The sequence below is a fragment of the Tinamus guttatus genome, unplaced genomic scaffold (assembly GCF_059628265.1).
Source record: "Tinamus guttatus ecotype Peru unplaced genomic scaffold, ASM5962826v1 Tinamus_guttatus_pri_ptg000125l, whole genome shotgun sequence".
NCBI classification, from domain to species: Eukaryota; Metazoa; Chordata; class Aves; order Tinamiformes; family Tinamidae; genus Tinamus; species Tinamus guttatus.
In genome coordinates, this window is record NW_028288659.1 from 5,787,433 (window position 1) to 5,811,843 (window position 24,411).

General features: G+C 44.2%; 1 protein-coding gene across 1 annotated transcript; it reads right to left on the minus strand.

The window, feature by feature from the left end:
- On the minus strand, positions 1 to 24,245 carry ATP6V0A4 (ATPase H+ transporting V0 subunit a4). Its single transcript, XM_010218835.2, has 20 exons — positions 24,129 to 24,245; positions 23,602 to 23,680; positions 22,434 to 22,528; positions 21,435 to 21,560; positions 20,950 to 21,044; positions 19,744 to 19,870; positions 19,027 to 19,109; positions 15,443 to 15,536; positions 14,489 to 14,701; positions 13,941 to 14,091; positions 12,925 to 13,064; positions 11,943 to 12,100; positions 11,391 to 11,484; positions 10,348 to 10,466; positions 8,607 to 8,823; positions 7,467 to 7,574; positions 3,988 to 4,122; positions 2,943 to 3,060; positions 1,586 to 1,757; positions 1 to 200 (listed from the first exon to the last, which is right to left on the minus strand). Exons 1-20 carry the CDS (start codon positions 24,243 to 24,245, stop codon positions 107 to 109), a joined length of 2,535 nt encoding a protein of 844 aa, XP_010217137.2. The 3' UTR covers positions 1 to 106.
- Between the last annotated feature and the right edge of the window lie 166 nt (positions 24,246 to 24,411).

The following is a 24,411-nucleotide window of genomic DNA, read 5'->3' on the forward strand; positions in this document are numbered from 1 at the left end:
CTTCTTTTAAGAGCCATGCCCCACTCTGTTTTATTCTATATATCCCATGAGGAAATTAAGAGAAAGCAAAACCTGCTCTCAGCAGTGAGGAAGTGATGCACTGACTTTATTCTTCTGCAGTGCCATCTATGATGTTCTTGAAGGAGAAGGGAGAAAATTTGTAGCCTGCTCCAACGTAGAACTTGTTCTGGAACTCCACCCTGCAGGAAAGACCACAGAGGGACTTTGCATCCACTTCAAATTGTGGAAAAGGTTGGGAGGGAAGGGTGCACAAACCCAGCATAGAGACTGAGACATGGCATCCTCCAGGGAAAAGAGAACGACTCCGAGAGCTTGTGGCCTCCGAGCTGGAAGCACGGGTTCCTTCCAGGATCAGCTCCGGAGAGCTACTTGTCATACATCTGGTCTGACCTTTCACAAGTCAGCCTGGAAATGCTCTTGGTGTGGCTAGCCAGCAGGACCTCGATTGCCTGGTAAACTCTGATCCTACCCTGCTCTAGCAGCTCTGAGCACGTGAGGGCAAGCTCCATCACCGTGATGTGCAGCACAGCACAACGCTGCCTAACAGACTTCATCCCCATCCCCAACACAACAAGAAGCAGCTCCACACTGATTTTCACTGGCAGTGTTTGTTGTTAGTGCTGGGACATTAAATGGTGAAAAAGGCCACAGCTTTTTCATGCTCAGGGAGAAGGCCAAGTCATGAAGAGTTTGTTGTCTTAGTCTTGCTCTATGTCTTAACCTGAGGGGTGTCTAAATGTCCTCAGTGAAGACAAGGATGAACTAACTTGAAGCTGGTTTGTCACAGAGCAAATATAGTCAGGGAGCACCACCTGAGCTGATGGCATGAGAATTGTCCCAGTTTTTCAGCAGGTTTTGCAGCCCCAGCTGTATTCCTGCTGTGGCATCTAATCTCCAGCAGGCTTGCTTGAATGTAACCCTGACTGGGGTATGCCACACTGTGATGTGACTGTGCCTTCCGTCCTTACCATTCACATCAAGATGGCCCCGGTGGCCCAGCTCACTGACCTGGGCAGACAGCTGCACGTTGCCATTTGCCACATCTGTCCATGATTCATGGGCACTGCTTATCTTTGCCGGTCTGGCAACTCTGATCCAGGACACCACAAATGTTGCTAATGGCTGGATGATACCAGCTACAATATCCCAGTGGGATTGTAACTGCAGATATGGCACTATTACTGATATCCGGTGCTAACTGCATATGCGCCACTAGTGATTAACAGAAGTCAAACATCTTAGCTGAAGCTGGACCTATGTTATATCATGTATGCATATGATATGTGCCTGAAAGATTTTGCTCACTTTTGAGTTAGGAGCTTGGGTTTTGAGGCCAGTCTCCATAGGCTCTTGAAGATTAAGCCATAGAAAACGGCCCAGAGGAAGAACAGAGAGCTCTGAGCTCCCCTCCCTCAGAGACTCCTCATTACTTTGCTTAGGGACACTGATATCTGAATTCATGGTGTGTGTCAAACATTAGCTAGTATGGCCACCTCCATTTCTACAGCCTTATTCCTCCCAAGGAGTGCTCCAGAAAAAAACTCCCACAGACCAATACACCTACCAGTGAAGACGCAAAGCATGCAGAAAGGCTGAGAGCCCCTCCATGACGAGCAGGATGGCTACAGTCAGCACTGCGAATGCAGCAAAGATGATGAAGACGACAATGAGACCTGCCCAGCTGCTGTTGTTCAACCCATTGTGCATCACCATGGTCCAGAGAACTTCTGACAGCTCTACAAAATTAAATAAAAGGAAAACAATGCTGAGCAACCTCCACAAATGCAACACAGGCCACAGGATTTAGCTCAAAGCTCATCCACTTCTTCCAGTTAGATGAGCTGGCCTAATATAATGCATGAGCCCCTGTGACAGTAATGTTTTATGGCCACCTTGTCTCCTCATGATAGATGGAGTAGGAGAAACAAATGCAGATTATTCGCCATGGCTTTTCTTCCCTCTTTTGGAACCTCATGGTGCTGTTTAGCTTTGCATCACAAGTCATCATGAGGTTGCTCCTAGGATTGATGGTAACCTGCCATGATATCAGCTTAATCATCAATTTAATTTGAACCTCTTTAACATGGCAGCTGGGCAGTAGATTGAGATTTTAAGACTGCTTGCTGCTTCCCTAACCACTAGTTCATCCTTCCCCCCACCTCCCTTTTTTTTAAGTCATTATAGAGAGGCTGTAGGCCATCTTCAGACTGAAATTCAATGACCTATTACTTCAGGTGACAATGGATGTGAGGGAGCCCTTGCAACTGCAACTGTCAGGAAAATATTCCTGTCAAAACCCATTTTGTAAGGCTGCAAAGAAATATGTTGGTTTTCCGGACAGAATTCTGGCATAGCATACAACATGACCTTAGCTGGGCTCTTTATTTGGTCTACTGCATTTTCTTTAAATACCTGTCTTCCATATAAAACCAGTGTGTTGGCTGCAAACCAACTTACTGCAAACTATTGCAACCTATTTGCATCCACTAAAGTTCTGCAGCAAGTTCCTCCTGGGATATGTAGTCCAGGGGAGTGTGCTACATTTACCTCATGGATTGTACTGCAAATGCGGACCTCACCTCCTATCATGCTATATACTATGAGGATTCTTCCAGATGGGAGGCTGTAGACTACACTCCCAGAGAGGAAATGCAGTCAGGAGCAACATGATCTGGAGCTTCCAGGAAGCACCACTAAAAACCAAGCAGGTAACTACTGCAATATGCTTGGATTAACCTGATCTCAAGCAAATCATTTCAAGACACATTTTTTTTTTCACAAGAACTTTGATTTCATGAGGGAAAAAAATTACAATTACAAAATTACAATTACAAAATTATAAGAAACAATAAAATACTAGTAGAAGCAGTAGTCAGCATGGTTTTGCCAGTAAGGTAAGTGATATATAGTCAATCACTCACGTGCATGAGCTAAGCTCAGCGCCCAGAGCCGCAGATAGGATGCTGTGTTGGAGATGCAGCCAAGGCAGTATTCAATGGTGTGAATAGCTTGGTGGACAAATATGTCTCCAAAGTCGAACTGAAACAACGTACAAAAACAAGCACAGTTCAATGACCGAGTAACATTCTATGAAAGACTCTTTATACTCCTCCCTTTCCTTTGCTATGTGCTGAGCAACATGAGGATATTTTACAGATCTAAAAGACTGCTTTGAGAAATAGCCCTTCTCTATGATTTCTTACATATACAAGAAATACAATTCCAGTGAAAAGCAAATGCTGAGAATCAGCTCGTATTCCAGTCTCACAATTTCAAACTCAGGATAATATGGCAATCCAAATGAGACTAATCATTTTCATTTCTTCTGGAAACTGAAATTCTTATTTACAATTGATATTTTCTGAATACCTGCCTACTGGCATATGCCTTTTGGGATGTATCAATTAATAAACATATCTTCTAAGTGTTGAGTGTTGTTTCCTTCCCCGTCAGCCATATCTACTCAAAGTATTGTTGATATCTCAACCCTCTATAAGGTTTGAACCTCTTTTTCATTTATTTCACTGTGCTGCTGTATGTCACAGAAGCATTTGACAGCATCTGCCAAAGGAAGACTTTTCTCCTCAGCCAGCACTGTAGTCTGCAGACTTCTAAATGCATCTTAGCAATTTAAAGCAAGAAATATCTGCTGACACTTGGGAAAGTCTTGACTTTCTCTGGGTGCACTGTGGAAGCCAAGCAATGCTCCTGAGGAACAGAAAGCTTGAGATTTGCGGGAATGCCTGACCACACCAGGCTAAACTTCAGGAACAAGTTAGAGGAATTTATTCAATTTTCCAAAGTGTGCTCTGTTTGGAAACACAAATTGCTAGTACAGAATGTCTTGGTATCCTGTTAAAAGGAAGGACTGGAAACTCTGCAGGAGCCTTCTTTGTTCTGTATTTTGTATCGTTGTGTTTGTCTGAATTATCGTTTCACATCTTTAGCCTGTTCAGGTTTTCCTACCTCTTCATCATCATCTTCATGTCCTCCATGACCACCACTGTGGTCTCCTTGGGCAGTTTTTTTGGAATGGTTGACCTCTAGGATGTTTGCGTTGCTTTCATCTGCAGGATTTCCTGAGGTGGCTTGAGACCGAATCTTTCAAAAGGAAAATATAATGTGGGTTTTTTGGGTCATCCAACAGGCTGGTACCAAAAAGAAGCAGATCATGGCACATGACTTCATTGTTAAGCTCATTATATATAACATATAAGAATTGTGCAAAGGGTATGAGTGCAATTTCAACAGTCACTGAACAAAGACGAGGATAATTGAGTATTCCTAACAAATGACTGTCATACTTTGATATTTTCCTTTCTAGAGCATTTTCCAGTGATTCCAACATAATCTGGAGCTAGTCTCTTCATCTTTCTAATGCATGCTTAGTACCACGAGAAACATCATTAGACAATGAGCAGAGGATGTTGTCTACCTTGACTTCAGTAAACTTTTTGACACCACCTCCAATAACATCTTTATGGATAAGTTGATGAAGCACAGACCAGTGGAGAAGACAGCTAGGTAAACTGAAAACTTGCTCAGGGGTAGAGCTCAAACATGCAAAGTCTATGTTGGAGTCCTGTAGCTAGCAGTATCCCCCAGGGATCACAATACTTTGTCCAATTTTGTTCAACTTATTCATCAAGAATCTGGATGAAGAAACACTGTGCACCCCCAGTAAGTTTGTTGATGATACAAGACTGGGATGAATGGCTGATACACAAGAGGGCTGTGCTGCCATTCAGCAGGCCTTGACTTTAGGTACAGAGATGGCCAGAGAGGAGCCCCATGAAGTTCAACCCAAGGAAGTGCAGGATCCTGCACCTGGGGAATAATGACCCCATGCACCGATATAGGCTGGGCTTGACTGACCTGTTAGAGAGCAGCTCTGTGGAGTAGGACATGGGAGTCCTGTTGTACCTCAGGCTGACCACGAGCCAGCAATGTGCTCTTGCGGTCAAGAAGGTCAATGGTATCTTGGGTGCTTTAGGAAGAGTATTGCCAGCAGGTTGAGGGAGGTGATCCTTCCCCTCTACTCCACACCTGAAATACTGTGCCCAGTGCTGGGCTACCCAGCATGAGAGAGACATAGAGCTATTGGACCAAGTCCATGGAAGGACTACCAAGAGGATTAAGGAGAATCATTCCTATGAGGAAAGGCTGAGAGAACTGGGACTGTCTAACCTGGTAAAGAGAAGACTGCGAGGGGAATCTTAACAATGCGTATAAGCATTTGAAGGGAGGGTGTAAAGAGGCCCCATTTTCAGACCCCCTCTTCAGTGGTGTTCAGTGACAGGATGAGAGGTAATGGGCACAAAGTGAAACCAGAAAGTCCTGCCTGAACATGAGAAAATAACTTCTTTACTGTGAGAGTGACAGAGCCCTGGAACAGGCTTCCCAGAGAGGTTGTGGAATCTCCTTCCTTGGAGATATTCAAAAGCCATCTGGATACAGTCCTAGACAATATGCTCTAGGTGACTATACTTGAGCAGTGTGGAGGGTGGACTACGGGATCTCTAAAGGTCTCTTCCAACCTCAACAATTCTGTAAAGATACATCATGTTTGGCAAATGGGAAAACTGAGGCATGGTAAGGCTGATGATGCATGCAGGTAAACCAGGAGAAGTTGCAATCAAACAAATTAGCATCGATGCAAGTGAAATGGAAAGGGATCCTGGAATGACCAGGTAACCTGATGAAGGTCAAACAGTAACTGGAATTGTCTGGTTCAATCAAGTTATATCAGGCTTCGAAACTAAATGTCCCTTTACTTCTTCAAAAATTAATACCCACTGTTGAAAAGTTACACTGTTATTTTAGTAGCTTTAATAAAGTGAAACGAGTTACAGAATCTTTAATTTAACTTCAGAAATATATCACAAGCTTATATGCTTGGAGCATGGCCTTTGCCACTCATTACAGCCTTCTAGCTTCTTTCCTAGTTATTGTTTTCCTTCTAAAAATATGTTCAAATTAGATGTGTCCTGGAATCACATTAAAACTGATCTGTAGTAAGTGATCTGTTTTCAGTTGAACAGTAGTTGAGTAGTTAAGTTGGACAGTTGAACAGTAACTGTTTTTAGATCCGTTTTTAGTTGAAAATAATCTAATGATCATCCATCTTCACTCCATAATCATTTTTATTGGACATTGTCAAAGACCTGAACAATCTGATGTGAGCCTCACTCCAGAAACAATGGCACAACATAGATAAGAATAGTCCTATATTATATGTGAATAACAGTCCTATTACATAGTATAACAGACTTCACTGCAAAAGACTCCACAGCTTCTATTGGGCTCTACTCTGACATTCTTTATAGTTTCTAACGGGTTTCATGGGCTGTCTCATAACAATGTATTGTTTCCTGTTGCACAAGTAATCTTTGTCACACCTGCTAAATCTGATTTACCTGAATGTCAACATAGAGAACACACTTCATTGCAAATGTATAAATCTGGGTAAATCTAACATGCAATCAGACAGCTAACATATGTAAATCACAGAATGAAATACAAGGGCAGAATAGGAGGTGAGGAAAATATGTCAGGTGTTGCCAGCATAAAAATGGGAGATGGAGTTATCCATGACAAGCTTTCATCCAAATGCCAGAAGACAGACATAATAACAAATGATAGCACAGAGAAAGGGCTGCAAAGGTCCCCATGGGACCTGGCTTTCAGTTACAGGTCGGAAGTGCCTGGATGGGGAAAGGTCACACAGCACAACTAGCATCACTTTCTTCAAATGGGAACATCTGTGCCCTATAAAAGATACTCCAGGCACTACCTCCAACTATAAAGAGAAGTAACTTGTGACAGATGAGTTAAGAACTGTTGAGGTAATAAAGGAGAGAATTAATAAGCAACTGGGAAACTGCTGCAGCTGCAGCAATTACACGCTGAAGAGCTGGGCAAATTGCAGAACCCAAGAGAAGAAGGGCTCTGATAATGTGAAGGCAATGACTTGGGGAAGAAAGCACTGCTGGAAAGCAGACAGCAGCTTTCAAAGCAAGCACCCTCTTCAAACTGTGGTGATACCTCCAAGGCTGGGAGCAACCCAGATTCCCTGTTCACACAGAGCAGCCAACCTGTTGTTAATGACAGCTGTGAACAGGCAACAGAGACCTCTGCCAGGGCCCAGTGTTGGCTTTACGAGCGTGTCCATCTCTTTCAACCATCTCTGTTTCTGGTACTGCTTTGGAGGAGCTCAGTATCAGCTGAGGTCCTCTCACAACAAAAAGGGTATGGCGATGTGAGCAAAAGCACCTTTGGGTGGCTCAGTCAAATACCTCTTAGCATGCATGCAATAATGAAACCACTGGTGAAATTCTGACATCGGGGCAGACTATTGCAAACACTTTTGGGGGCTGTCTGCTCAATTTTGCCTTTGCTGAACTGAAGCTCCATGTTTGAAACAGCAATAGATTCACATCCCTTACCATGCGCTGTGCTTTCTGGTGGTTGGCTCGGAGAATGAAAGGTTTGATTAGAAGCATCCAGGGAATGGCAATCAGAGCAAATATGACCAAGAAGCTCTGAACTTCCTTCTGTAAAAGAGATGACAAGAAAAGCAAAAAAAAAATCACTTTTTCTTTCTCTTGTCATTACACTTAAGAGAAATCTGATTCTATAAAATAAGTTTAAATTTCAGTAGATCTATTTCCCTTCTATGTTGAATCTCTGCTGTAAGGTCATGGAAATGATTGTAGCTGAAGTCTTCAGAAAGCACTGCCAGCTAGAGATGGGGACATGGAGATAAAAGGCTTTCATGTTGAAGAGTGTTAATTCGACAAAACCCAATGTTACCAGCTTGAACCTGGCTCTACCGTGTCCCAGGAGAATGTCATAGCCGTTTGCTTGGGCTAGTCACTCTTCCTTGCTTTGATCAAAGTAGAAATGCTGCAGGAAGAGCCATGTGGTTCAGGTTCTCCCCTGAAATGCAGGGGATCTAGGACTACTTATCCATCTTCGGTTCCAGAAAGGAACTGAACCCAAGTAACTTAGGTTTGATAATATATTGCCCACACCAGCAATGCCAATTTTAAGGTGCTCCTGTGTTGTAGTGTCACACTATCAACTGAGTTAGGGAACTAATCCAGTTTAAAAGAAATAAACAAAAAGAAACAATAACAAAAACAACTACACACAACACCATTGTAAGAATACGTTTACTTTGCCTTTTTTCGTTTTTTTTTTTTTTTAAGACCATCTCAGATCTCTAGATCTAAACCAACCCCTGAATAGAGTTGGTCTCATGGTCTTTGCATTGAAACTACCCAGGTGGATGGCATAGACTGAATTAATAGGGGGGAAGGATTTTGTGTACGAAAAAAAATATTTCTGTTTGGAAGTCTCGTTGGGTTGTTACGAGGCAAAATATTAATTAGTGACTTTTTGAAGGGAGGGCAAACTGCTTTTCACATGTGAACCAGAAGAACTTCACTTACATGACTGGCATGAGTAGCTGAGTTTCTAAGCCTGTTCCCTACCCTCTTGCCCACCCTTCACAACCTCTTGGTGAGTCAAATCACTGCTCGAGTGCAAACAGGTCCAGCAAATTCGAGTTGCTTTATCCATACCTGATGCAGATACAGTGGGGCATTTGTAGCATCACTGTAATTAAACAGGAACATATTGATGAAGTGGATGAGAATGCTTGGCGCACTCTGGGATGAGTAGACATCAAAACGGCACCATTTGAAAATAATCATGAAAACCAGATAGCCAAAAAGACAGATAATAAAGATCATCTCTGGAATGAACTGCAGAATAATGTTTATATATTTCTTGAAGTAGCTGCAAAGAATCAGAAGAGAGATCTACAATAAATACAGGACAAGGTTGCCACAAACTATAACAGTACTGTGCCTTTGCAAAACCACATTAAAAAACTAACAAGTGTTGTTGATCAAGAAAGAAATCTATAGTTGTATTCCTTATAAATAGAAATCATTACTTAATACAAAGCTTTTTCATACTCTCTGTTCAGGTTTCTGTACTTGACCCATTAGTACCTCAGCATCTCAGAGAATTAATACATTGAAATAAATGGCTTTTTTTTTCAAAGCATGGCAAAGTTAAACATTATAAGCTGGCAAGGTCAGAATCAGGGATAGATTCAAACCTGGTAGGCACAATTGCCATTTCCCTCAGCTGGGAAATCTTCCTGTCTTTGAGGATTGCTACGCACCTCCCAAGAGGTGCACTGTAAGACAGGGTCATCCACTATATGTACAACTGTTCATATTTGGTGGGCAAAGGCAGAAGTACAGCCGAGCACAGATAGAGATCCTGACCAAAGGCTCCCTAGGTCAGGAAATGGACAGACACACACACACGCTGTGCATAGTTTCAGTGGTCTCTAGACTAGAACAAGAGTTTTGTCTTCCAGGATGATGGTAATCAATGGTGGGAGATACTACTATTTTTATTTTACTGTACTCTGTCATATCTGCAAAATCAAGAACACAAAGAGAGGAAGCAAAAGGGAATTTACTCAGGACAAAACTTGGCTCTGTGCCCACAGTGGCAAGGGGCAGTGCACGGGACACTTAAGCTTGCACTGGGGAAAGGTACAATTTGAATTGCCAGGCCAAGACATCAAGGTTAGAAGGACACAAGTCCTTCCCTTAGGACACTTCCCTGCTCAGCCTTCCCAGTCAGTGTGGTTTCATAGCTCACTAGTTTGAGCACCAGCACAATTCCCAGATGCACAGCTGAGCATTGTAACTGAGTCTTTTGATTTCAGATCTGTGGTGCTAAGTGTGACTAACTGTGCCTGGATGGCACTGTGTGGCATTGAGAAGAATAACCAAATAGTACTAAGTACTAATTTGCCTTCTTGATAGGCTTTATGTCACTGCTAAAAAGCAATTAGGATTATATTTAATTGGCTTAAAAATTATGTAAATGATTGCAATTAAGCTTCACAATTAGTGAAGACCATGATTTCACTGAAGAAAAAAAACACCTAGTCCATGCAGTACAGATAACTTGACTGCCAGCATTTTTTGTGGTAAGTGGAAATTGTTATAGTAGGAACAGCCTAAATATTTTGCTTGTCTACAACGCCAAAGCTATGTGATGAAGTGTGTGGCACTGCCTGGAAGGACAATCAGTTTGTAATAGGGACTGCTGAGTTTGATGCTGCTGAAGTGCAGAAGTGAACGCTTGGGAAAATGCTCTAGAAGGCCAAATCCTTGCACATACTTTTGTAGAAGGAATTAAATAAAAAATAAATAAGAGTGTGCCCAAGGGTTCTGGGATTTCAGAGATGGGAACTAGTGTGCTACAGCAAGAGGCCCAGTGAAACAGACTTACATGTGGTTGAAGAGACTGAGTATCACGCCAAAAACCATGTGCACAATCCCTATGACAACTGACATCTTCATTTTGTAGGAGTTCAGGAAAGTCAGCTTGTTTGATGCAATATTCCAGATCTGCAGAGCAAAGAGAGACAGAAGAAGATGACTTTCAGGTATCTGCGCGGTAACAAATCTGTGAAAGTTTTAACTTTGATGCCATCAATTTACTCCTACCAGTTCTATCAAGAAGACACCAAATGACAGAAATTTGAGTGAAATGACAGAAAATTGAGAAAAAAAGAGTGAAATTTATAGTACTTTTCACTCCTTCAGGCTTCTTGCCTTAAAGGTGTAAAGTATTATCCTCATTTAATAGAGGAAATAACTAATCTTTAGAAAAAAGCCATGATTTTGCCTCAGGCCTTTCAAGATAAACCAGTATTTCTTTGTGGAACCCACGGAAACGAGGTCACATCCAGTAAGGCAAATGCTAATTGGCTGATTTTAAGATTGAAACAGGAAAGTTTGATGTTAATGATAGCATTTAAATATATGATAGAGAACAGCAATAAAGGGAAAGTAGACCACAACAGCACAGCAGATCAGTTAAATAATACTACCATTTACTTCATAGTCTGTGTGTGAAACACACTGCATGGAAATCAGGACTTAACCCTCAAACTGGTGAGGTAGCTGTAGAACACATTAAATCCTTATGTAAGGAAGCTGGGTGCAGCAGTCTCATGAGAGAGCAGAGATTAGAGCACAAGACCACCCTCTGGCAAAAACAAAATTCCTTCCTATTTACTGTTTTGCTATGGCCTGTGCAAAATTACCAGAGAGAGAGAGGGAAAAAAAGAAAATCAAAAAAAGAAAGGATGATTATATCTACAGCCTTAGCTGATAAAGAAAACATCACAGCCAGAGTGTAGAGAATGGGCAAAGAGGAAGAATTTAACAGCATGGCTTCAGGAGAGAGATTTGTAACTTACTGATATACCTGCTATATGGAAACGGGATTGAAATACAAACGATCTTAGAGCAATTTAATTTAATTACCGGATCTATTCCAAATGGATATGGATTTCCAGAGTAGACTCCTGGGACTGCTGGATCCAGCTGCAGCGCCGAATTGTCCAGAAGTATATCGTCACTACCAGACAAAAGTGAAATGACCTTTATAGCTTAATCTCACTATTTAAGCCTAAGGTATGTTTATGTGAGAAGTGCTAAGGACTGTCAGATTATTCTTGTTACTGACTCCCAGTGACCTTCTATGCTGGGCTTGCGTGCACATGTAGTCATGTATGGAAATGGGTCCCACACAATGTTGGTTCTTCATCCCACTGAAAACTCCCTCTGTATCAGTCTTGGACACTTGGAGGTTTTATGAAAGGCAGACTGGACAGCTAGGTTTGGTCCCAGGGACTCTGTATTTCCATTTCAATAGTGTTTTTGTCTCTGTGTTAGACACAAACTCTGATTCATTTGTGACCAAAGTCACAGCAGAGAATTCTTCCCCTCCTCCCACAGATATTCAGTGTCTTTCTTTTAAAGCCCACACACGACATTTAGCATGTTTTGACTTGTTTAACAAATATAGTCACTTACGTCCAAGTGTTATTTTTAAACATGGAGATGATGTGCCAGGAAGAACCAAAGATGTTGAATGATTTGGAGAAGCAGTCATTGTAGATGAAGCCAGTGTACATGGAGAATATGCCCATGAGCAGGATGAGGTAGCGCCCACTGAAAAAGGTGTTCCAGATCTGCAGAGGGAGAAGGTAGGCCCAGAGGAGGTGAACAAAATACCACCAGTCCCACCAAATGATACTGCCAGTCCTACCAGGCCTCGGGGCAGGGGAATTCTCCCAGAGCAATCATTTCATATCCTCTGCCATTATTTGCTTTTCTGAGGCACTCATGGCAATATAAATCACGTGCACTCCAGCTTCTCATTTCAGTTAAAACATCCACCTACCTGAGCCACAGCAAATATTTGTTCTTACGGTTGTTGCACTTGGTGCCCAACCTCCAGTCCAGCTCTGCTCCTCAGAATTTGTCACAGAAGGCTAAATCTGGATATATCTGTTTTCCTGTACAGGTGACCCAGTTCTCCCAGCACAGTCAGTACCTGGCTATTGGACTCTGATCTATACATATATAAACAGCTTCAGTTCCTAAAGCACACTTCAGCTCCCTACAAGACCGCCTAATCCACTGGAGTGCAGTGTCCTCAGACTCAACCGGTTTTGCCATTGGTTTTGACAGGAGCTGCTTTCTGAGAGTGCAGCCATCTTAACCAGAGAGAAAGCTATGGATGGGAAGGTCTGATTTCTGGAAAGTCCTGGCCCACACACACAAAGGCAGACAAATAAACATCGACAACCAGCCATAGGAAACTCCAGATCCCTCAAGCCTGTCCAACTCCCTGTGCAGAGTCACTTGCCAAATCTCTACCTTTGTCCCTCATGAATATCTTGGAAGGAACAACATTCAGCCTTTCAGATGCTAGACGTTATCAAACAGGGATGATGAACCCTTTGCTAGATTAATAGGGTGCATGATGGTGTATCAGCTCACTGGCACTCACCTCATTAGTGCTCTTCTGGGCCAAAAGGCTCTTCTCGCTAGCAACCATCCAGAGAGCAAAGCCCAGCATGATAGCGCCATGGCCACAATCTCCAAACATCACCGCAAACAGGAAGGGGAAGGTGATGATGGTGTAAGGAGCTGTGGGAAGCAAACAGTAAGAATCTCAGCTTCTCCTAAGCAAAAGGTCATCAGCTGAGGAGCAGTTCACTCCACCAAACTACTTCTGACCTGTTAGTAGAGACCTCCATTGATGTCTCCCCAAATCACCAGGCAATCAAATCTAGTGCTGAACTAACTCCACCACTAGCAAGATTTTCCTGTTGCTGGACCTTCACCTTCCTTGCCATCTTTTCTTGCCCCACCACCACAACCACAGTGAATAGACAAATGCATTATTTTTTGAAATGGAAAAAGTATTTGAAGACTGCTATCACATTCTTCAGTCAGTTTCTCAGCTTAAACAACCCAAGTTCAATGCATCCTCTCCCATCAGTCAGCCCCGTTTCTGGTCTTCTGCTTGTTCTCAGTGGTCTCCCTAAGACTCTCTACAATTGCTCCACATTTTTCTCAGGCACTTTGCCAAAACCATCCTCAATAGCTGAGGCCTTGTCAGCACCGAGTAAAGCAGATTTCTTCATATATTTTGCATATTTTGCTTATATATCCCCTTTTGATGGTGGCCTTTTCTTGTCTCGGTATTACAAGGTCAGTTTATGTTTACCTTGCTATCTTAGGTCTTTTCCTGCAGAGCTGCTACCTTGTTATTTGTTGCCCATCCTGTATTTGTGTAGCTTGTTACTCCTGCCTAAATCAATCACTGAAGACAGATGGCCGAATTCTGTGCCTGAGGAAATCCATGCTATGCACCAGAACAGTGCTAATTTTAACTGTCAGAAGACCTGGCTCAGACTTTTCAGTGAACAATGAGTGCATGTTTTAGGATGGTGATGGAGTTGAGAGGCTTTGCTTTGGCTCTGGCAAAAGCCAGGTGCAGGTAACCAAGCATTCTCCCACCTGGGTTCATCTCCCTGTAGTTGCCCACGCCATATGCATCCACAATGGCCTGAAAGCCAGCTGTGAACTTGTTGGTCCTGTTGAAGGTGGGAGGTGCCATCCTGGTGTGCACAGCAGTGAGGATAGGGGAAATGGTAGAGCCACTTCTCTCCTGCAAATCAGGTGACAAGGACAGACACAACTGGGCTCATTAGTGGAAGGAATCAGTCCCACAGACTGATTTGGTCCTCTGCGTCCAAACACTCATCCAAACATCCTTTATCCAGGATCCAAACATTCACCCAGGCTTCCCCATTCCTTGTGCTATTGATCCCTGCGCATTGAAGTTGCCAGTACTGCTGATTCCTATAGACTGATCATAAAACTGCAAAGATTTATGGCCACAAGCTACCTGAGGCCAAGTGATCACATGGCAACTTCAACTTTAATTAAAAGCAGAAAAGCGAGTCCAGAATTATGGTAACAGATAGAAGCCTGAAAGTAGGCTCAATGTATGAGCAATGTGGTTTGCATAAGAACTTTAGGGACCCAAAGCATTAGGCTCTTACCATTCCCTGATGGAGAGCTCTTTTTATCCGGCTAGCATCAGCCACAGGGAACCAGATCTCCGCAATGACACATTGCTGGGTGACATCGATGTTACAGCAATTCAGAATGTGGTAAATGGCCTTGATTTTCTTCACCTTGATCCCCCAGGACCACAAGTTGGCTGCTGCCTGATGCAGCAATCTCTGGCGGTGGGACTCAGTTTGGGTTATCACCTGTAAGCACACCACAAGCAGCACTCAAGGAGGAGAGAGGAGGCAGCATGATCTACTCAGCAGCTGGTTTTGGGAAGACAGGTGGAAGGGGGTTGTGGAAAGGAGTGTTCATAGCAGTGCAATCCGTTCTTCCATTGCTTATGTGACAATAGCCCCAAGATAAGTTTTCTCAGTAAAGAAAACGTAGATTAAATATTTTTAAAAATGTTGAGAATCCACCTTGACCCCAGTGTGGTTGGGCTACACCCTACATACAAGAGCTCAGTTCCCAGAGAAGTTTTAAAAATACTTTTAGTAAGCTCTGAAGTGAGGCAGGGCAGGACACGGTGTATGGTGGCACTTCATCATTACAAAATCAAAGACATTGGGCTCAACTCTGCCAATAGCCTGCTGAAAGACTGCAGCCAAACCACTTCCCAACTCTCTGACCCACCAAAAGGACATGGCTTTGGGAGCCAATGTGCACATGAGCAAAATCGCGCTATAAGAGCTAAATGTAACCATTTTGGCCAGTCTGTACAACGTGCACTTTAGTTACGATTCCTTCAGCCTCATGATGACCTTAGAGCCCACCCCACAGCCCCACATCATATGGTCTAAACCTCTGACCTCTCGCTGCATGGCCAACAGCAGCAAATTGTGCTCTGTTGTGCAGCACAAATTGAGGCTGTCCCCTGGCAGCTCTGGTCCCTGCAGGCAACCCCGCGGGTTAGGACCCTGAGGAAGATTATTCCACTTAACTGTATTTAAATCCTCGATCCTTGTGTTCACTCCATCAAGCATTTCTCGGCGCTCAGTTGCAGACTCTGGACAGGGATAGACTGTGGCACGAAATCTAGCCTCAGTAAAACAGAAGTGAAAAACATCGTTTATTTGATTGACTTCTTCCTTGGATCTCTCCAGATCTCAGAGAAGGGGGAACTGGACTTTACTACGGGCCTGACACTATGTACTTCTTGCATGCAATTGCTGAACAAACTTGCATGTGTCCTACTAGATACGGCCAAAAGTTTATTTACTCCCTCATGAGAGGAAGGATGCCTTTGGCTGCTGTAGCTGCAAAAGCACTCCTCATCATTCCTCATCATAGATGCATCAAGCGAGAGGCATGATGTTGTGCACAGACCTGCACTAACACACCGCAGCCTCCGTTACTTCCCTGCACGATAGGGAAGCCCTGCTAGCATCTCCGGGAGCTGCTTGGACAGCCCCCTCGTTCTCTCCTGCAAGAGGGCATCGGCTTCTCCCTCACTGCAAGGACTGCAAAGAGATGAGAGAAAATAACGCTGGCAAAGCCCTCCTTGCAGTAGCCAACAGATGTCCCTCTTGCACCGAGGCAGGAAAAATATCATGCCACTGCCTCTGCACTACCCTTGCACAGGCGCTGGGGGAGGGCTCGGGCTGCGCTGCGTGATCTTTTCTAGCACGGCTAAAATGCTGCTAGCATAGCAGTACTTATACCAGTATAATACCCTGCAGCGTGGTCAAACCACTGCATGAACCCTAAGGCATGGGATTACGTGACACCAAATAGAAATAAATAAGTTAGATGCCTATTAGAAAGGTACAAAGTCAACAACGCTGCCTGCAAAGCAAGTGCCAACGTGCACCTCGTCCATAAAGAGCAGGTGCCCAGATGTCCTGCCAAGAACTCACTGCTGCAAAGCTCAAGCACCTACAAGCGCTAGTGGAGCTAAGGTGCTGTAGTGACTAGCACAGCAGAGACTACTCCATATTCTTGTGCTCGGTGACCCTAGTACTAGTGCCACTGTGGTGCCACGTAGTATTCGTGCCACCCCTATTTACAGGGGAGGAAGGCAGCACAGGAGGGAGCATCCACATAAGGCAACACTCTTCCACATCCTTCAGTGAAGCTGACGGCCTGCACTGGTGCACTTGGAATTAAAAGAAGATAAAGTGTGTAATAGAGCCACAGAATTATATGCCTGCCTAGGAGACAAAAACATGCATGCTCTATGTACAGATAAACATCATGTGCTGACTACACCTGAGCACAGAATATACCAGCATCCGCTCTCCCAAATCAATTCCAGTACCAGCACAAGTGAGGGCAGTGGCAAATTGAACAAAATACACAGCAGTTTCCTAGAGATCAGCCCCAAGCTCGTTGTAATGCCAGCACGCTCTCTTCAGCTAAATATCCCTTTCCAGAACTGAATCTCTCCTCACTCAACACCTGGCATTCGTTTCCAAAGGTTATTCACCCTACCTAATTATCTCCAGCTTCCTATTCTTCATAGCTCTCAGTTCATCTTAATAAGGATTTTTAATCAAACTTGAAAGCTTATTCCTCCATGTTGCACAGTTCCCACATTTCCAATAAGGTTATTGCAGCAATGTTGCTTTGATCTTTTAACAGCCATTTTGCATACTGAGTATCAGCTTCACCCTAATGGCACTGACATCTCTGAGCACTCTGGAAGAATTCAGCGGGGAATCTTTACCTTGATAAACCCAGTTTAGTATTCACATTAGCACTCAGGCAGCCACCAAAAAAAAAAAAAAAGAAAAAAAAAAGAAAGAAAAGAAGGGGGAAAAATATCTTACATTTTCCTCCTGCCTGTTCCCTTTATACCTTTTACTAATAAATTTGTGCATGGACTTAATGCTCATGAAATTGGCAGACTGATGTTACCAATTAGAGTCAAACAGGGACTACAAACATAACCTGAAGTGCACTGCTCTGAAAACAAATCTTACCCTGCTTTGAAGGAGACCAGCTTATACCAGCACCATGATTTTTGAAGGATATTTACTTGTTGTGAGCAAAGACTTAGTGCTAAGCAGAAATGTTCTGCTGGGGCTGGAATGATGCTGTCATCTGCTTTAGGCATAGCAAACCCTGCCTGAAAATGGAACAAAATGCCTTAACCTGTGTACCAGGGATGGCTGATGGCCCACCGAGCAAAAAAGGAGAGTTGTGATATCAATACATTTAAAAAAGGCCACTCAACAAAACTTCCACATATATATGCATGTTAGGAAGCAACAAATAACAAAAAGGAGAAGAAAAAGAAGATAAAAGACGAATTAAAGTCCAGACTGACTAACTGGCATTAAATGACAACCAGTGTGTTAGCTTTGCAAAGGACATCCTGGTGATTTTTCTCCTGTGGGTGTTTTCCTTCACCTACAAAAGGCTGAGAGATTAATCTAAGTTCCCTGCTATGAACCTACCGCCACATCCACGTGTCTGCTTCCTGACATCTTTGCACAGCGCAGCGCAAGCTGCAGGCATCTGCCGACATCTCCAGGACTGTTCTGACCATAGAACAGTGTACACTGGGTCACGGGTGGGCTGGTTTGCTTTCTGGATGACCACGGCCCTCCACTGTCAGCCACACAGAGGATGCCATGTTCCCACTGCAAGAATTTCTTTTAGGCTTCAAGGGTCTTTGGGTTCATCCTACTAGGCCTCAAGGGTCTTCGGGTTTATGTGATTGATTTGGACTGAAGTCAGTCCTTTCAGCTGGGTAAACTGACCTTCTCCTGATTTTGATCTGATTAAACCCAGGACATAAAGAAAGACGTAACCCAAGCGCACACGACAGGTAAAAGCAAATGTTCCTTTTCCCCTTCCTCTCCTGCAAATCTCTCCAGGCTGGAAGAGCTTTGCTGTCCTCACCTGGCCAAAGGGTTGTGTCTGTAATGGCTTCGGTGACAGCATACAGATCCTGCCGTCAAACCTGACTTACTCAGTAACAAAGCCCGTCAGTCATCAGTGTTATGAAACAGTAACAAAATATTCAAACAGAATTATCTTTCTAAGATGCTCAACAGAGTGGAAACAAGACAGGCTGTATGAAGCCTGAAGCCATCTCTCTTCTGGGCTCTGTCTCTGATTACATAGATATTGCCCAGAGGCCTTATGAAAGGATTAAGTAAATTACAGCATCACCTTTTCATGCTGAAACACAATAAGGCTGAAAATAAGTTTGGGGATTACCATGTTCTGAATACCCAAGTCATAACATCTGTTAAGGCTCCTGATTTTCAGAGGTAGGAAGCTAAGTATTATTTTTTGAAAAGAGTCCCCTTTTAGATGTCTCAAAAACATAGAAGCTGAGGCTCCCAACATGTCTATGCCACTTTGGAAAATTTAGGACTTTAATTTCCAGATGCCAGGGTGATGTATATAGTTTATGATTAGGAGCAGCAGAACTGAAAAGCAGAAGGGAATACAGCAGCGAAGCGCAAAAGCAGAGCACAGAGCTCTCATCCCCAGCTCCAAATTCAGCTAGCCCGTGCTGACAAGTAAACACCTCCACAAGAGTCATTGCGACCTGCTCCGGGGCCTGCCTTACCCGTCACAAATCTTCTTGATTTTTTGTTTAAGCTGCTCTCCTTGATAGAAGATAATGAACACGTTCTTTTTCATCTCTTCTTTCTGCAATGCAATCCCAGCAGAATTTAAGCATCCAGAACAAAGAATTTGGTGCAGAAAAGATTTCTTTTTCTAGGCAGTGTCTTTGCTGCTTTTTCTTTTCCCTCCAGTCCCAGGTTTCCAGCAACAATGCTCAGAGCAGAGGGTTTCCCCAAGGGACCTTGGGTTTTGCCTTTGGGGACCAGGCAAAGGTCCCTTTGCTGGGGGGGCCAGCATCCCCACGTGTGGTGGATGAGGCACAGGGGAAGGAGCGATGTGGAGCAGAGAGGCAGGGCAGGAGGAAGAGGAGATCTACGAGGGTGCAGGGCTCACCCAGTGACCCAGGAGGGATCAACCCTCCATGGCCAGGCCCAGGTGACCATGACCGCAGCTGATCTCCCCCATAATGAAAACTACCCTGCTGAGGCTTGAGCAAGAAGGACAAAGCTACATCAATAACGCTGAGAGGGGAAAGCAATGCCAAAAATAATTCACCCATCCTCGTATTTTCCTTCCTTTCTTCTGCAGGTGGCCTTCAGCCACCCACCTCTAGGGGAGCGGAGTCAGTGCTGCTGAGTGGCCAGGGCAGCAATCTGGTCTTCACAAGACATGTGACTGCACGAGGAGCAGAGTGAAGGAAAAGCAGATTGGTGCCTACCGTGACGGGGTCCTCCAGCGGAGTATCCATCTCCGCGTACCGCAGGTAGATGTTTCCCCTGCAGGCTCGCCACAGCAAACGCTCGAAGGTTATCATCCGTTCCCGCTTTATTACCCCTGCTGTGAATCTGAGCAGAGTTAAAAACATAAATGATGAGCCAGGTTCTAAGTCTTTCGGGATCTTTGACATATGTGAGTTTACAGGCTCGTGCTTCATAGTCCACTATAAAGTCCATTATAGGCCAGGGCTCTGCTGCGCTCTAGATGCTTCTAGGAAAGGCCTTGTTGCTGCAAGCCTGCCTCTTATCTCATGAACTTCTGTCTTTATCCTACTGTTCTTCTTTTAAGACATTGTAGTCCTCCCCACACCAGCAAAAATGAAAGAGAGACAATTCTGTTTAAGAATGAAGGAACGGAGAGGTGTTTAAAGTCACACACACAGAGAGCGATTGAACGATGGAGGTGGTGGGCAGCAGGCTTGAAGTGGCAGTGTTAGCTATTCCTTCTTGCTCTCCTATTCCCAGAAGCACCAGCCTGCACCTTTGAAGTGCACTGTGGTATACTAGTACACACACTTGCCAAGGCAAGCCCTTGCAAACATATGCTATCCTCATTCAAGAGCTGAATGTGACTTCAGAAAAACACAGCATGAACAGCTAAAAGCCTGGGAGAAAAGTGTCAGCAAGTTTAACCACACCTGTATCACGTAGGTGTAAGGGAAAGCAACTGGAGTCTGTGCTGCCTGCCAAGTTATCATCAGCATTACACTCCGTGGTGTTTTTAGTCCACTACGTCTCAAATGTGGTGCTGCTTTCTATTCTAGACAACCCCCACATGCAATCAAATACATGGCTTTTTTGCTGTGGTTACATCTGCATCCATAGTGACTGGGCTGGTACCCTTCAGCCTGAGCCCAGAGGCTACACACAAAATATTATAAGCTAATGATTTCAGTCAGTGCCTACTAAAGGACTCACTGGAATTGGCTTAGAAGTAAAATCCTTTTGCCTCATTAGCCCATATCCTGACCATAGTTTTGATGATGACTACTCCCTTTCAGTGTATAGTCACACTTTCACCTTGATTAGTCAGCTGAACAGACAGTGAGTGACGTGCGCTAAAAAGCAGAAGGAAGTGTATCAATGTCATACCAAGGTGGGCCCAAATGGGAAATTTGGCCAAACTCTAAGCTTTTACCGGTACAGACCCCAGCTTGGCAGCTGCAGCAGCAGGAGTGCTCCTCAGCTCCAGTAGGCCAGATGTGTCTTCATTGAAGAAATCATCTGGCAGATTGGTTTCTCTCTGGAAAACATTAGTTTTAAAAACAATTCAATATTCCCAGTTTGAAAATTATTTTCATATTTTTCTCCTGACATTATTTTCCCTTAAGGTAGCTTTCCACACAGTGTTAGGTCTACAAAGTAAGGGGCCTGAGGAGAGGGAGGAGCAAAAAATTTGTCTTAGAAAGTTAAAACAAATCTTGTTTTCAAAAGAAAGCTGTGCATGAAGTTCTTGAGCCCCACAGAAACAGGCGGGCTCCCAAGGGACTGTTCTACACTTGAACCATGACCTTATAGTCTGTAACAAGAGAAATGGGTTCTGCATAAAAATTGATGACATACAACAAACAAAAATGTGAACGTTTTTAGGAATCTTCAGCATCTCTGCTGGAAGAGCCGAGAGGCCTCTTACCTCAAAAAAGTCCTGTGTTTTCTTCAGCAGATGTTTGAGCTCTGTCAGCTCGAGAAAGTTCTGCTTCAGAGTTTGCTGGTTCTGGTTGGCTTCCAGCAGCTCGGCCTCAAGTTTCTCCAGCACCATCTGTTTCAGATCCAAGCACATTCAGGAAAACTCAAAGGCAGGCCAATAACCAATAATTCAGTGATTGCAAAAGGAGTTATCGACAACAGGGTTATTGGCTTAGGTTCTTTAGTTACAGGGCAAAAATCAGTGAGCAGGAAGTCCCAGGAACACACTGGGAAACCACCTTTCCTCAGTGAAATATAAGCCGTCAAGAAGCAGAATTTTCCTTCCCAGTTATAAAGATATGAAGCATTTAAAAAGGATCCAGCCTGCAAATTTAGCTTTCAGTTGAGCTAGAAGAAAGTAATCCCTGCACATCTGAAACAACACACACTCCCAGCACATCGCAATCAAGCCTTCAAGGCTGAAATGCCCTTCACTCCCGCTGCTTCTCCATGGTTTTCAGTGAGAGCAGAGAGCTCTCAGTACTCAACAATCCTCAATCCAGATTTACTGAATGCTTGTGTCATGCACCAGTATTGCTACACCATAGCCATACTGCCACCAGAGCAGACAGCCTTTGGGTTTGTGTGCAGTGAAGTAGGTTCTAGCATTAGTTCTTCTAACTAATCACCAAAAACTTTCTTATTCTCTCCTAAAGGATAGGATGATGGAGATTTTTTTGTGACAATGATGTCCTTCCCATTAATAAGTTGGACCAGGGTTTCTTTGGGGCAAGGTAAAAAGATCAGTCTACTTCTGAACATGCAACACCACCAGCCTTAATGTAATTGATAAAACAGTGAGTTGGGAAGCATCTCTTCAGGCAAAAAAGCTCTTCCAGCATGAATTCCCACATCCCTCCTGGCACAGGGCTTGCATCAAGCATATCATGTGCACATGCAGGTGAGCATCCTCTTTCCTCTCCCCGGCCCTCTCCAAATTCAGTACCTCCAGATCAATCATTTCTCGAGGCAAAGGGGTTTCCGGGTACTTTTCTAGTTTGAGCATCTCAACATTGCCTTCCATCTCATTTTCCAGGAAACCTGCACAGAAAGGACACAAGAGTCTTGATAGGGGGGTCATCTATGCTGCATCATCCTGGTCATTGGCTGCAGCTAACCCCCCTGCCAGGTAAAGGTTTCACATGCATTATGTGAAGTGTAACAAGAATCAGCCAATACTCAGGGACCATCATCCCAGTGAACACACGTAACCATCAGTAATGTAACTCCTAGCAGCTTCCCTTCTGCTCAGTGAGGAGGCTGGTCCTACTAGAGTGGTGGTAGCTGCTCAGACAGGGCTAAATTTCAGCCTTTAGGTTTTTTTTGAGATACTTTTCAGTAAATATCTAGTTAAGGTACCCTTGCCTCTGCCTTCCTGTGCCATCTGTCACAGTTATTAACCCACCCTCTTTCTCGAGCAGCCCTTCTGCAGGTGGAGCACTGGATGTAAAGGGGCATTTCACAGGTGCCGCTGTGTCTGGACCATATCTGCAGCAGGACCATATCTGCTTCACCAAGGGTTAGGTATTTGGCTCTTGGATACAATCTGGCCATAATAAAGCCCCTCAGAGGACACTAAGCCCTCCCAGGACTACAGATTAACCAACACCTACACACTTCTGCTCTAGCAACAGAATATGCTGTCCTTGCCACCATAATTATGTTGGACTTGGATATTATTGCCATGGGGAGTACAAATCCATAGGAAACCAGGCTCCATTGTTTCTGGTGCTTGTATTTTAAGGATTTGTCCCCAAGCTAAAGTGCTTGGCCACGGGAGGCACATGCCGACGGCTGCAGCACTGGTATGAAAGTCCTCTTGTCTGGATTGAGTCTCCTACCCAGCCCCAGATTTATTTTGTGATTTTATATAAGCTAATTAACCTCCTTTCACTTCAGTTAACTATTTTCAAGATAGGGGTAATAATTTCTTGCCCATATGGGGTAACATGGTAATTAGCTGACACATACAAAAAGCTTCCAGGAGCTCAGATGAAAATATCACCATTTTTATCTTTAATTCTGTTTCACAGTTTGAAGGCCCTTAACAAAGAAATAAATTGCAGACAACCAGCTGGTGGGAAGTTGACTACATTTCTCCAGTGTTTACTTACGCAAGATCCTCTCCAAGGATTCGCACCTTCTCACTTCATTCACAAACTTTCTCTGGAAGCTGTTGACATTCAGATTCAGCTAGAAAGAGAAGGGAAAGCAAGCCTTGGGCTCCATGCTGCTCACTGCCACAGATATTTTTAACATCAGTGGAGGAGGTCTTTTGCGCAAACATTTACAGTGCTGTTTCTTACAGGCTGCTAATAGCAGAGCCATACCATGGGTCTCCTTAGGGCCAAGGACATCCTATCCATACCAGGCTCATTTCTGCTGGTCTTGCTGGGACAGCCAAAGCCACAACTAAGGAGAGCCCCCATTGCTGCTGGTGGAGGGAACCATCCTGAGGTCATGCAAGGACGTCTAGCATGCAGAGCTGGAGTGGGACTCAGGGAGGGCTCTAGTCTCAGTGGCTGCATACGCAGTTTTCTAGATGACTTTGAGAAGGTCCCACTCAACCCTGCGGGCTCTCACCCACCCCACTAGGGTGAAGATGGACACCTCCCATGAAGTGGAGCCAGGCAGTACTTACGTCTCTGAACTGAACCAGGCCCAGCTCCCCAAGCTCAGCCACGCAGCAGTAGGCAGCCTCCACCTGGAGGAAGAGCTGCATGAGGCTCATCTCCTCACTCCTGAAGACAGAGGCCATTCTGACCGCCCTCCTCCTCCTGTTGGGGTGTCCACAGAGGCCTTGGCCAGCAGCACTGTCGTCGTTCTGGGAAGTACCGCCGGGGCCAAACTGCATGAACATCAAGGTCAGAGAGTCAGGATGCTGGAAGCTAATCCAAGGCTACCCAGCACATGCGTCACAAGGG

Bases quoted from the DNA above. Each gene is read 5' to 3' on its own strand.
- ATP6V0A4 (XM_010218835.2), bottom strand. From the start codon at position 24,245: ATGGCCTCTGTCTTCAGGAGTGAGGAGATGAGCCTCATGCAGCTCTTC. The intron at 21,045-21,434 runs GTAAGAGGCCTC...AATGTTTTCCAG, and splicing joins AAACACAGGACTTTTTTGAG to AGAGAAACCAATCTGCCAGA. The intron at 15,537-19,026 runs GTAAGGCAGGCC...TACTGAGGCTAG, and splicing joins ATCAAGAAGATTTGTGACGG to ATTTCGTGCCACAGTCTATC.